The sequence below is a fragment of the Primulina eburnea genome, chromosome 3 (assembly GCF_022965805.1).
Source record: "Primulina eburnea isolate SZY01 chromosome 3, ASM2296580v1, whole genome shotgun sequence".
Taxonomy (NCBI): Eukaryota; Viridiplantae; Streptophyta; class Magnoliopsida; order Lamiales; family Gesneriaceae; genus Primulina; species Primulina eburnea.
The window spans coordinates 37,550,176-37,563,742 of NC_133103.1; the positions used below are offsets into that span (position 1 = coordinate 37,550,176).

At 34.2% G+C, this 13,567-nt stretch overlaps 1 protein-coding gene across 1 annotated transcript; it reads right to left on the bottom strand.

The window, feature by feature from the left end:
• Window positions 1-1,031: 1,031 nt before the first annotated feature.
• LOC140827329 (uncharacterized) lies at window positions 1,032-11,811 on the bottom strand. The gene is made up of 3 exons (XM_073189981.1): window positions 11,755-11,811; window positions 1,228-1,620; window positions 1,032-1,091 (listed from the first exon to the last, which is right to left on the bottom strand). Exons 1-3 carry the CDS (start codon window positions 11,809-11,811, stop codon window positions 1,032-1,034), a joined length of 510 nt encoding a protein of 169 aa, XP_073046082.1.
• Window positions 11,812-13,567: the final 1,756 nt, after the last annotated feature.

Below are 13,567 nucleotides of genomic sequence, written 5' to 3' on the forward strand. Positions count from 1 at the left end.
TTCCAGAACACGTGCTGGGCATCCCCATATGCGAAAATGAGATAAACTAGGTTTTCTCCCATTCCACAACTCTAGAGGTGTTTTAAGGATTGACTTCGATGGCACTACATTCAGAATGTAAGTGGCCGTCTCTATTGCATAACCCCAAAACGAGATTGGCAGTGATGAGTAGCTCATCATAGATCTCACCATTCAAGCAAAGTGCGATTTCTCCTTTCAGCAACACCATTTTGCCAAGGTGTACCAGGTGAAGTGAGTTGGTATAAAATACCATGCTCTAGCAAATAATCTTTGAACTCGGTATCAAGATACTCGCCGCCTCGATCTGATCGAAGGCACTTTAAAGATTACCTAGTTGTCTTTCGGCTTCCGCATGAAATTCTTTGAACTTTCCAAAAGTCTCAGATTTTCTATGCATGAGATAAATATATCCATACCTTGAGTAATCATCAATAAAAGTGACAAAATACTCATAACCACCTCTAGCTTGTGTAGTCATAGGACCATTTCTCAAAATAACAATCTCATTATTATCAAAAGAAAGCGAATAAATTGTTCATGCAACTTGGAAACAGATATCAAATTTCTACGAAAAATAGGAAAAAAGTAAACATTGTTCAAAACCAAATGTCTATCATTAAATCTAAGTTTAATAACTCCCACTGCTCTTGCCGAAACTACTGCACCATCGCCAACTCTCATCGTGAAGGACCCATCAACAAGCTCTTCATAAGAACTAAGTAGCTGCAAAGAACAACAAACATGATTAGTAGCGCCCGAATCAACTATCCACATAGAAGAATCAATGGTTACTAAACAAGATTTTAGAACAAGTAAATCATATTTACCTTTCTTCTTTTCTTTTAGGTCAGCGAGATACTTGGGGCAGTTTCTTTTCCAATGACCATTGATCCCACAGTGAAAACATTTTCCTTTGGGCTTTGCAGTGTCACCCTTCTTTTTGCCATTGGAACCATTCCAAGTCTTTTGCTTTTTAGGAGTTCCCTTTCCTTTCCCCTTATTTTTCCTTTTCAAACTAGCTTTGGAGGAAGGTGACTTAACCTTGACAACATTTGCCTCACCTTCTTGGACTTTTCCAATAGAAATGGCCTCAAAGGTTTGCAACTCATTGAGCAATTGTGTCATGTTATAATTAAGCTTGTTCATGACATAGTTTCTCTTGAATTGCAGGAAATTCGGTGGCGATGATTCCAAAATTATGCTCACTTGTGTGCCATCATCTATGGTCGCACCATGAGTCTCAGCTTCTGTGAAGTAGTTAACCATGTTCAAAACATGCGCTCCAACTGATTGGCCTTTCTTCATCTTAGCAATCATGACATTCTTAATGGCCTCATGCTTAGATTGACTAGATTGCTGACCAAACATAGCTTGCAGAGAATCCATTATCTCATAAGCATTCTCTACATGCTCGTGCTTAAGTCTAAGCACATCGTTCATTCCAGTTAACATGTAGCCTTTGGCTTTATTGTTTGCCGCAATCCATCGATCATATATTTCTCGTACACTACGAGCATCATTCAAAGGACGCTCGGGAGGACACTCCTCCGTTAAGACAAATTTGAGGTTCTCACAGACGAGGACAATGTTAATGTTACTCTTTCATTTCAAAAAGTTTCACCAGTCAACTTTTCATTAAACAAAGCAAGAACAGGACCAGTGGACATGATTGCTGAAATTAATGTATAAAATGACATTTAATAAATTGAACAAATATCATAGATAACAAATCAATTTAGGAATCATAAATATGATGGATGATACATTATTATTCATTCTACCAATTCCAAGGAAATTTAATCTCACGTTTAATAAGCCGCCTTAGGGTCGGACAAATTAAATGACGATTAAATCGAGACCATCTCTATTAATAAATAAAACACTAAGATATCTCATATCTTCAATTTTATTATTAATTACCTTTTAATTCAACCTAGATGCATTAAAATTATTTAATTGCATCCTTATGAGTGTGACCCACTATTTTGGATTTTAAATTACAATCCATAATTGCCGTCTTAGGGTAGGTAAATTATGAATTATACTAAAAATCTTATCATTTCGGAAACTAAGCCTTGAATTTTGATTTAAATGAAAACCTTCCTTAGGGAAGACGTCCTATGCGTCACTAAGCGCCATTTAAATCTCACATTGCTTTTGTTAATAGTGGAGGTTGTAGGATTTATTGTCATATATCCTTCTCTCACTCATTATTATAAAATAATTAAAGTTTCTCAAACTTTTAATTATTTAATTAAAACATCTTATGATTTAATTATAAAAGGTCCAATCTTATTGGTCTCTGATAAATGATATTAGCAATATAATGAACATCATGAAATTTAAATCTAATTTAAACATGATACAAGACATATAAAATACACACATTTAAATCAAATTTAAACATGATGAGTGGCATAAAAAAAATGAGAGTGAGATATTGTTGAAAGTTGTAATTTTCAATCATGTCCTTCTAATCACAGTTTTGATTGAAAAATAAAATTAACAAATCAAATAAAATTTTTTTATTTAATTTCAAATTAATTTTATAAATCAAATTGTAAAATCATTATTTTACACTCAACAAATTAAAACTTATTTTTAATAAATTAAGTTAAATTGGGCTAAACATTTAAAAAAAATACTAGGTTTGTCATACAAATCCAAAAATTAAAAAAATTTAATTATTTCATGGTACTAGTCCAATTCAAAAATTGGGCCATATTAAAAAATCTGATTTAAATCTGTGCTGACCCAGTTCGAAACTGGGCTATATTTAAATATGTTGGATTTAAATCTGTGCTGACCCAGTTCGAAACTGGGCTATATTTAAATATGTTGGGCCAGTTCAAAACTAGTCTAGATTTAAATATGTGCTGGCCCAATTCAAAACTGGGCAAATTTTTAAATCAATTGTCATTTCATAAATGGGTCACTCAGATTTTATTTTTATTTTTTAATTTTTTATTATTATTTTTTCAATTGTTTGGCCCAACTTAAAAAATTGGGCTGTGAAATATCCTAGCCCAATAAAAAAAAATGCCTCCCTTCCTCCTCCTTCCTTAAGCAGGAGTCTGCCATGGAAGAAAGGCTTGAGAGTTGTGGCTAACTTATTGTGACAGTCACAATATTCTCCATATTTTCCGTCGCCGGATTGTGCCTCGTCTAGTGAGAAATTTCGCTCGTGTAACCCGTACGCGAGGAAAATCTTCTCGATCCAGCGGCCGTGAGTGGAGGTCGCACAGTCCACTGCTACGCACCGCTGCTTCACCGCAGGCGTGGATTGGGAATGATCAGGAACAAGTTCCGATCAAGACTGGAAAAATAATTGTTAGCTCAAATCAACTTTTGATAAAATACTTCTTCCTCTCTGGAAGTGTACGGTGGATTTCACAAATCAACGCAAACCCAACAAATTAAGGACACGGCCGAAAATTATTTTATTTTTAAAATGACGTACAGTGGCCCCGAAAAAAAATTACAACACACAAAATTAACTTTCAAAAATTAATTCACTCCCATAAATTTAAATTCACATAATTTATATTCATATGAAAAAAACAATGGCTCTGATATCATTTGTTGGAAATTATATAGCCTCCGGAACAATTCCGCCTAAAGAAAATTATTTTTCGATCAAATCGAAACACAGCGGAAGCGATTATATAATTTCATAAATTATAATCGAACATATGAATATAAATTAACAATGAATTTTTAAAAATAATTTATTAGAATAATAACCACTTGTAATTTTCCCTTTTTCACGAATCCGAGATCCGTAGAAACCACAGCCTTTCAGCACGATCCTTCTGATCGACGATAGTGTGTGGGACACTCAAAAAAGCAAATACTAGAAACCAAATTTTATATTTTGGTCTCTACTTTATTTTCAACTCATGAAAAGTAGAGAAAAAGTTGTATAATGTTTGTGTGTTTTGAAAAGTGTGGGGACCCGGACGCTAATCAAGTTCTTAATCATTATTGGGACTAATTAATCAATTATAAAACAGGGTCTAAATTTTTTTTAATACAAAGCGGAAACGTAATGTAATTTACTCAAATTACATATTAAACATGAACATACAAATCTTGTGTTATCTACAAGAATTCAACTAGGTTCAACTACATATCAGTGCTGAATCCTATGTTGCTTCGAAGCCCGGATCTCCACGCTATCTAATCTTCTCTCATCCTCTTCTTGACCCTGATCCAGCCCCACCTGTTGTCATGCACACATACAAAACAAGACAATAGCCGGATAACTCCGGTGAGATATAAATATCCCAGTATAAACAATGTAAACATGCAGTCATATAAAAGCATATACGAAAGCATATAAGAAGTATTCATAACATGTCTCAAATCAGAAACATAAATTCATATCAAACATTCAATAATCATGAATGGCATAAACAATGTAAATCAACATGTCATATCAGACTCAACTCAACCGACGCGTCGTCTCAGACTCGACTCCACTGACGCGTCGTCTCAGACTCTACTCAACTCTAACCTAGGGATCCCGATGTCTGGATATAGGTAATTATATCGAATCTCAGTCGATAGGAATGAATCAATCCCTAAATGGCATCGATATAATTCATATATCAGTGTCTGGGCGAATCAGCCGCAGAATTGACGACTCAGTCAATAACCCGACGAATCAGCCGGTAATTAGGCGAATCAGCCAATAATCAGACAATTCAGCCTGTAATTAAGCGAATCAGCTTAAGTTTAGACGAATCAGTCAATCACCAGACGAATCAGCCGGTGACTAGGCGAATCAGCCTATAATAAGACGAATCAGTCAATAACCCGACGAATCAGCCGGTGTCTAGGCGAATCAGCCTATGACTCAACGACTCAGTAATCAATACATACAGTCAGTATCTAAGAAAATCAATCAATGACTAGCGAATCAGCAGTCATTACATGCAGTGGCTATAAATCAATAGACTACAATCATCAATCTCATCAATTACAAGAATCAATGTAATAAACTAAGTATGTGATTTAGGGAAACTCGAGTCAAACCTCACTCGAGTTGTGCAATCCCAACTCAACATTAATTTATACCTTTCTTTCTGATACCCTGGCTCTGTCGAAGTCTCGAACCCCAAGCCTGTCAATACTCAGTCTGACAATGACAATATTGAGCGTATGGTATCAATACACCACTCAATTAATAATGGATACAAACAGAATTCAATCAAATTCTGTTTCAACAACATAACATCATAATCTCAATATATCCAGCCCTATCATATCAGTCAGATATCAATTCTAATATCTCATAATCAATAACAACTCAATTCTGATATCAAATCGGCTCCACAACTACTCCGAAAATCATAACAATTTCATATTCAGTCCGTTTCTTAATCTGACTTCGATTCTATGATGTCTAATATGTCAAGAACAACATATATGAGTTCTATTCAATTCTGACAATATCATAATTTCAAAGCATGTCAAAACGTAGCAAAACTTACGTCCAGTTGTAGCCTGTTTTGTTAGGAACACAGTACTGAAGTCGGATTTCAAATCGAACGGACGGATTTGGCACGATCAAGATTGAAAAATATAAAGAAGCTAAGCTTTTCCCGGAAGCTTTTCTCGATTCCTCTTTCTTCATTCTGAGGAGAAATCGTTTGTCTCTTATATATATACTTTGCATGTAAATCACACGTGGCTTCTCCAGAATTTGCCAAAAACCCACTCGCGCATATGCGCGCTTCATCTCGCGCATATGCGCCAAAGATTCTGGAACTGTGGCGCATATGCGCGCCTTATCTCGCGCATATGCGCGAGGGCTTCTGGACCCCTCGCGCATGTGCGCCGGTCATTTCTTTTGAGATGTTCAGCCGAACATCTCGAGATGTTCGGTTGAACATCTTGGCTTATATTGTAACGATGCCCGACTTCTTCATTCAAGTTCGTATAACCTCATGCGTCACAATCTTGTCAATTAATCAGCATCTGATTACAATAATTAAATCTCGGGGATTACAAAAAGACTACCTAAGATTTTATTTATAATATTCAACACAAGATGCAAAATCCCAATCTAATTGAGATTCTAAACCATCGGCCATATCTTATCAAATATAAGATAAGCCAAAAAATCCCACTTGATTTGATTTTATAAATTTAAGTCTTTTAAAACTCATCTTAAAAGTTATAGAATCTCTAGGATCTTATCAAAATTAAGTAGAATATTATTCTAACTTATTTTTAGATATTAAATAATATCTATAATTTATTCGCAATAAATTAAAGATATTATAATCAACTTTTAAATATTACCATAATAATCCAAATATATAATTATCTCATAATTATAATTTAATATAATTAATATCAATCAATTATATTTATCTCCAAACTCTTGGAGTTATGGAAACATTTTTTTCATATCCACACATGATTTCTAAATTGTATTTTTTTAATCCATCATTAATTTGAAAGGCGTATCGGGGACCATGGACTCATAATTAGAAGCTCCAAAAAATTAAATAAATAATTAAACTCTTTAATTAATTTATCTAATTTATTAATTCCATAATTACTCCACTAAAAATATGGAATTGCACTCTTCTTCATTATGAAATATCTTACTCTACAAAATTGAGCAGTCCATTGATATAATCATTACATATGGATTAATCCTTCATAGACAATTCGTAATTGAAACTAGGAATTTTCCGTTTATCTCTTCAATTACTTACTTATCCTCATTTACCATTAATTCACTAGTGAGCGGTTTAATTTATAACTTAATCATAAATTAGTTGGGCCCAACACTCAAGTCTAGAATTAACAAATGAGGGAATCTTCTTTCTACTTCTCGCAAGAAAGAATGGATTCCATGTCTGTGAATTTATATTCCCAGCCATTTATTTTAGATATAAATATAAAATGCAAGTAATGAAAAAAATGCACAATTGCAAATTTTAAACAAGCAAATTAAGAATCATATTGAAATGAACAAGAGTTTATAATCACATAAGGATTAAGATGTCCATATATGATCATGTTATGATTTAAATAGAATTTCATATTAACAACGGAATTTATTATGAAATATCTAATTAAATCGGTCCTAGTCCTATATAATCTCATTATATATAAATGCCCCCATCTAGATGTCTCTACATCTACGTTCCGGATAAGACAGTCACATTCATAATATTCATGGACCGCATTAGTGATGTTTTAATTAATTAAAGATCACATACTTTAATTAATTTCATTACGGATTTAATTTAATTTTATTATCCATAATTTTAATCCTCGTGTATATATAACTTTTATATATACTAAAATCATGGTTACATCCAATAAACTAGTGATTTTACTATGATATTCATGACAATAGTATTTCATGCAAATATGTTCAATAATAAATGTCGTTTTTATTAATAATAAAAACATAATCTAATTACAATGCTTTAAGGGCACTATCCCCAACAGTGAGAGGAGTCAACCCTATCGATATTGACAATAAAAGTAATATTTTTACATGGATGACCCAAATAAGAGATGCGTCTCACAAAATACGACCTGTGAGACTGTCTCACAAAATTTTATATATATATATATATATATATATATATATATATATATATATATATATATATATATATATATATATATATATATATATATATATATATACCTTAAATGATCGATAGACAAACTCGAATGTCTATCGATCATTTAAGGTTAACTTTGAAAGTGCAATATGCATTTGAATTGTCATGTTTAATCATTTAAGGTTAACTTTGAAAGTGCAATATGCATTTGAATTGTCATGTTTACACAATTATTACAAACTCGAATGTCTATCGATCATTTAAGGTTAACTTTGAAATCACACGTGGATGTAATTATTACAAGATTGAATTATCAAAATTGAGATTTTTTTTTTAAATTAAATGTGAAACTTGTTGGTGATCATGTGACGATAATTTTAGGAAATATTACTATTACGATGAATAAAAAATTGCAAAAGTATTTCATTATTCAAAACACATTTGAAATGAACGTCATTTGCAATGACAATAATACGTAAATAATTTTAATTTTAACAATTTAATTTAATAGTGTAATAATTTTAGCTACATTTGGTTTCAAAGCAAACCTCATCATAACCAAGAAGAATGTCATGTTCTTTAGAAAATGAATTTCAGTAATTTTGAATAGAGATGATTGTCGTCATATATAAACATGTAATTATTGTATAAGTTCTTCCCTATTGACAAAATCGAATAGATAGAACATGTAATCACACACATTTGTTACAAAAAATCAAGCTTAATTTGAATTTATTCCGTTAGGTCGGCTCAACTCGCCATTAAAAAAATGGATTGGGTTACGATTTTAACAACTCGTTATAAGGTAAGTCAAGAAAAACAGTAGGCAATTTTTCCCTCAAAACTATTTGAAAATGTAATTTCTAGCTTGCTAGGACTTGAACTGATCACACCTACCACAGATGAAGTTCGAAAAAATGTATATCTATATCTATATTCTTCTACATCTATATAAAAACATACTTTAATTTGTAAATTTCCTGTATATTCTCATGGTTTTTCGTAGTTTTTATGAGTTTTAGGGTGTTGGTATGTAATGCCCGAAATTTGAGTTTGATACTTTTGAATTGTTATATATTATGAATAAAGCGATGGAAGAACAGACGTGGAGAAGCGACGTTGCAAATTTGATTTATTGGCAAAGAGAGACCGCACCCGTGCCTAGTATTCTACTGCACCCGCGGTTGTGGCTCATTAAATGTGGAAGATTTACAGTAGCAAGCCGCACCCGCGGTGCAAAAGCCAGCGCACCTGCGGTCATTATTCTGAAATTTTGGATGTGATACAATAGGGTGAGCGCACCCGCGCTAAGAAGAAGAAGACCGCACCCGCAGTCGCTGTTTTTGAAATTCTGAACGTGGTGCCGTGAGTTTAACGCACCTGCGGTAAAGGAATGAGTGCACCTGCGGTGCAACGTGCAGAATGGAAAAATTGCCACATGTATTTCTCATGCAAACTTAATGTGTTGTCTTCATTCTAGCTTGACATTCCGAGAGAAAAACCAGCAAGACTTCAGAATTTCCTCAAGTTTCTTCCTAGCTTAAATTGTTGGTTTTGCAAGATTCAACCAACCGATTCTCGATCCGAGCTTAGATTCTTGACCCTCTTGACAAGGGCTTCGAAAGGGTATACATTTTATTGCTTTCCATTATGTTTCGATAGCTATATGTTGGAGAAATTGTGATTTTATTAGAGATATATGTTCTTGAGTAGCTAGAGATCATAACGCCGTAAACAGATCGATTATCGGATGTCGTATGCTACTTGTGTAAAATTCCAGCATGTTTTGATATTTATGTGTTGGAAGAATTATGATGTGAGCTCTATGATATGTGTTTGAGAACCTAACCATTGAAGAAATGCAACCGGATCGATGAGATAATATCATATGCTATTGTTATGGAATTCCAGCCTAGATTGATGGAGATTATACAGAATTTTAAGGGTTATGCGATGTGTTATGAATTGTGTTATGGAGTATTGTTGTTGAATTAGTCGGTATCGCGAGATTACGCCGTTATGCCGTCAAATCAGTAGATTGATATTGATCAGATTCAGTATTGATTGAGATTGTACTGTTACGTTATTGACATTGATCAGATTATGTGATGATTTGAGTATTGATAAGAACATGTATTGAATTGAGTTGTTTACTGATATTATACATATTCGATTGTCATTTCCAGATTGGGAATGGACAGGTTTGAATCTGAAACTTCGATTTCGTCAGATCGAGAAGAGAAAGGTATAAATCGATGTTAACTGGGAGATCGACTTGAGTTAGATTTAACTCGAATTTCCCTAAACCACATACTTGTATGGTATTGTTTTATACCTTTGTGTTTTAATGATTATGTTTATTCTATTGAATGAGAAAGTAGAAAGCTGAGAGCTATTGAGTGAGAGCCACTGACAGATGGGCTAGAATATGACAGAGGAGTCACTGGCCATTGCACATTGTCAGAATAGGTTTAGTCTTGGACAGATATGCGAAGACACTAGACGTTTGGTATATCGAGATGCTTCAGATACAGATAGCATCATTATCACAGATTATTCGATATAGACTAGAACAAAGTCCAGAAATAAGAACGTACCACCACCGCGACCGGTAGTAGTAGGTGGGAGACCTGTTACGTTCTGATTCACCGGGATCCCTAGATTAGGTAAGAGAGGAGTCGAGTCTGAGAGATCGAGTCAAGAGTTTGATTTACAGATTTGTGTTGATTCATGTTTCGTAGATTACGATTCATGCTGTTATTACATTTTGTTCGTTTCGTGTTTTGAGATTTTGATACATGTTTTGATAATTGTTTCATGCTTTTATATATGCTTTTATATGATCACATGTATACATGATTTATACTGGGATTTATTCTCACCGGAGTTATCCATCTGTTGTCTTATTTGTATGTGTGCATGACAACAGATGGAACAGGATCGGGGTCGAGGAGATGAAGAGAGATTGTGATTAGAGTGGAGACTACGGAATTGGAGTAGAAATAGGGTTTGGACACTTGATGTTTAGTTGTTAAACTCTAGTTTGAATAAATGTATGTTGTACAGGACTTGTACCTTAAATTATACTGATATGTACAATAGATGAATGCCATTACGTTCGGCATGTAACAGTGTATGTTAAAAAAAAATTTATGACCCTAATTACTTGACTAGTATATTGATCCTATTAACGATTAAGGAGATGATTAGCGTCCGGATCTCCACATGGTATTTTATAATACATCTTGGAGGTAGATATATTGTTGGTCATGTTATTTTTTAGATCGTCTCTCTAATTAATTATTTAACTAATTGATTTCTTGTAAATTGTTGTTGTTCTTAGTAGTTAATATGTGTGTCTTGTTTATTTGCTAGAGTTACATTTGACGTGTTATATAGAGTACAATAGGCATGCTTAACGAACCGGTTCGGGTCAGAACCGACCCGGAACCGGTCCGATAAGCCCGGAACCGGATACGGTATGTGAGAACCGGGCCCGAAACCAAGTACAATCCACTAATATGTGGGTTGAACCGGTTCAACATTTTCTGAACCGGTTCAACCGGTTCCGGATCTGGTTCTGAACCGGTTCCGGGCCGTATCCGGAACCGACCCGGAACCGGACCCATACCCGACAATCGAATTTTTAAAAAATAAAAAATAAAAAAAGGCCTTTGGGCCAACGGTTGCAAATGCTGCAGGCCAGCAGCCAATGAATGCATTTGCAGCAGCCGTTGGCACATTTCAGTAGCCGTTGAACGGCTACTGAAATGTGCCATTTTTTTTTTTCAATTTGGGGCCAAATTGCAATTATTTTTTTAAACCCTCAAAATCATCTATAAATACAAGTCATTTCTTATATTTCACATATCAAATTTCTCTCAACTTCTCATTTCTCTACAATCGATATATTTCTTTGCTATCATTTCTCAAAATATATTCAATAATTGTGTTATAATTTTATCTATAATCCGTATGATTTTTATTGTTATTTATTTATTATTTCGTAATTTACTCAAATAAATAATTCGAATTTCAATGGCATCATCTTCAAACCGTCGTGGTGGTGGTGGCGAATAGGCTCCCGACTTTGGTGCACATTTTGGCTACATCCCCGACTTTGATGAAGTCGAACCTGGCCACGAGGATGAAGAAGCCATGGAACTCCCCAACAAAGATGTAGGGACGCCATCGTCTACTCGAGCAAGCAACACAATGTCAACGAGCACGACGACAGCCCGTGCAAAGAGAAGCAAAGTTTGGGATCACTTTGGTATTGAACAACAAGGTATGAATAACTCTTTTGCCGTTTGTAAAATTTGCAAAACGAGGTATTCTTACAAAACGGGTGGTGGTTCCGGTGGTACCGATACTTTGAAAAAACATTTAGTTAAAGTACATAAACTTGACTCTGATACGCTACAACCATTCGGGAGGTAACCAATACAACAACAAATTAATCCTTTTAGTGGTAAAGCTTTTACAATTACAAAAGAAATTTCTCGGAAAGCCATCATAAAGTTTGTTACCAAATGTTGTCAACCTTTTATAATAGCTGAATAAGAAGGTTTTGTGGAATTTACTAGTACTATTCAACCTGGTTTTCACAATATTTCTAGGCACATACTTAAGAAATATTGTTTTGATATTTACAAAGAATATAAAGAAACACTAAAATCGCATATTTCAAATCTTTCTTGTAGAGTTAGCTTGACAACTGATATTTGGACTAATTTAAAATATGAATCATATCTTATTGTTACATGTCATTGGATTGACGAAACTTGGACAATGCAAAAAATAATTTTAGCCCTAGATCATTTAGAATCGTCTCACTACGCATACACTATAGCCAGATATGTTTTAAATATTGTTAAGATTTATGGCATACAAAATAAAATAATGTCGATAACGTTAGATAATGCGAGTGCCAATACTCTTGCAATTAAATATCTTAAAGATTCATTAAAACCAATTTTAGAAGGTAATTTGCTTCATGTTAGATGTGCGTGTCATATTATCAATTTATGTGTTAAATGTGCCTGCGATGAACAAATGTCCACTGTAATAGAAAAATTCAAATTATGTGGGAAATTATTACGTGAAAGAAGATATGGACGTGACTGGAAAACACTAGTCGAATCAACCGGAATTAAATTTAAAAAATTTCCTCTTCCTATTGAAACTAGATGAAATTCTTTATATCACTTGCTTCATACTTTATTACGTTTTCAAGATTTAGTTACTCCATATTATAATAATATTACAACACAATCTTTAATGCTAAATGACGATGATTGGAATTGAAGAACCTAAAGGGGGGGTGAATAGGTTCTTTTAGGCCCTTTAGCGTTTTTAAAACGAGTTTGCAAAAATTGCAAGCGGAAGACTTGAGGGACAATCACAAATAAAATGAATGCGTAAAGTAAGTGCGTAAAATAAATGCGTAGTAAAGTAAATGCGTAAAGTAAAGAGGGATAGAGATGTTTATGGAAGTTCGACGAAGAATCGTCTACGTCTCCCCTTCTCGATGAGGATCGAGGTATCACTATATCGACTTGGCTTTAGGAGCTCCAAGCTAGCTTTTACAACCACGCCTCGATGCGTCTACTTGGCCTTGAGGGCTCCAAGGATAGCCACGAACTTTACAACCCACTCGAGAGTATTACTCTTTTTCTACAACTCTTTTGATATTACAACTCTTTTAATCAACGCACACAAAAGATAGTAGAAAGCTTTGTAAGAGACAAGAGAGAGTGGAGTGGGATGATTGAAAATGCATCCTCAAAGGCCTATTTATACTAGTCTTGGACGCCAAGGTTCGGATCTTCTGTTTATGATTCGGAACGTCCGATGTGATTGAAATCAATTTGCGTAATTCTGGGATGACTTCGGATCGTCCGTTCTTGACTTCGTAGGGTCCGAACATATGCTTCGGAGGGACCGAT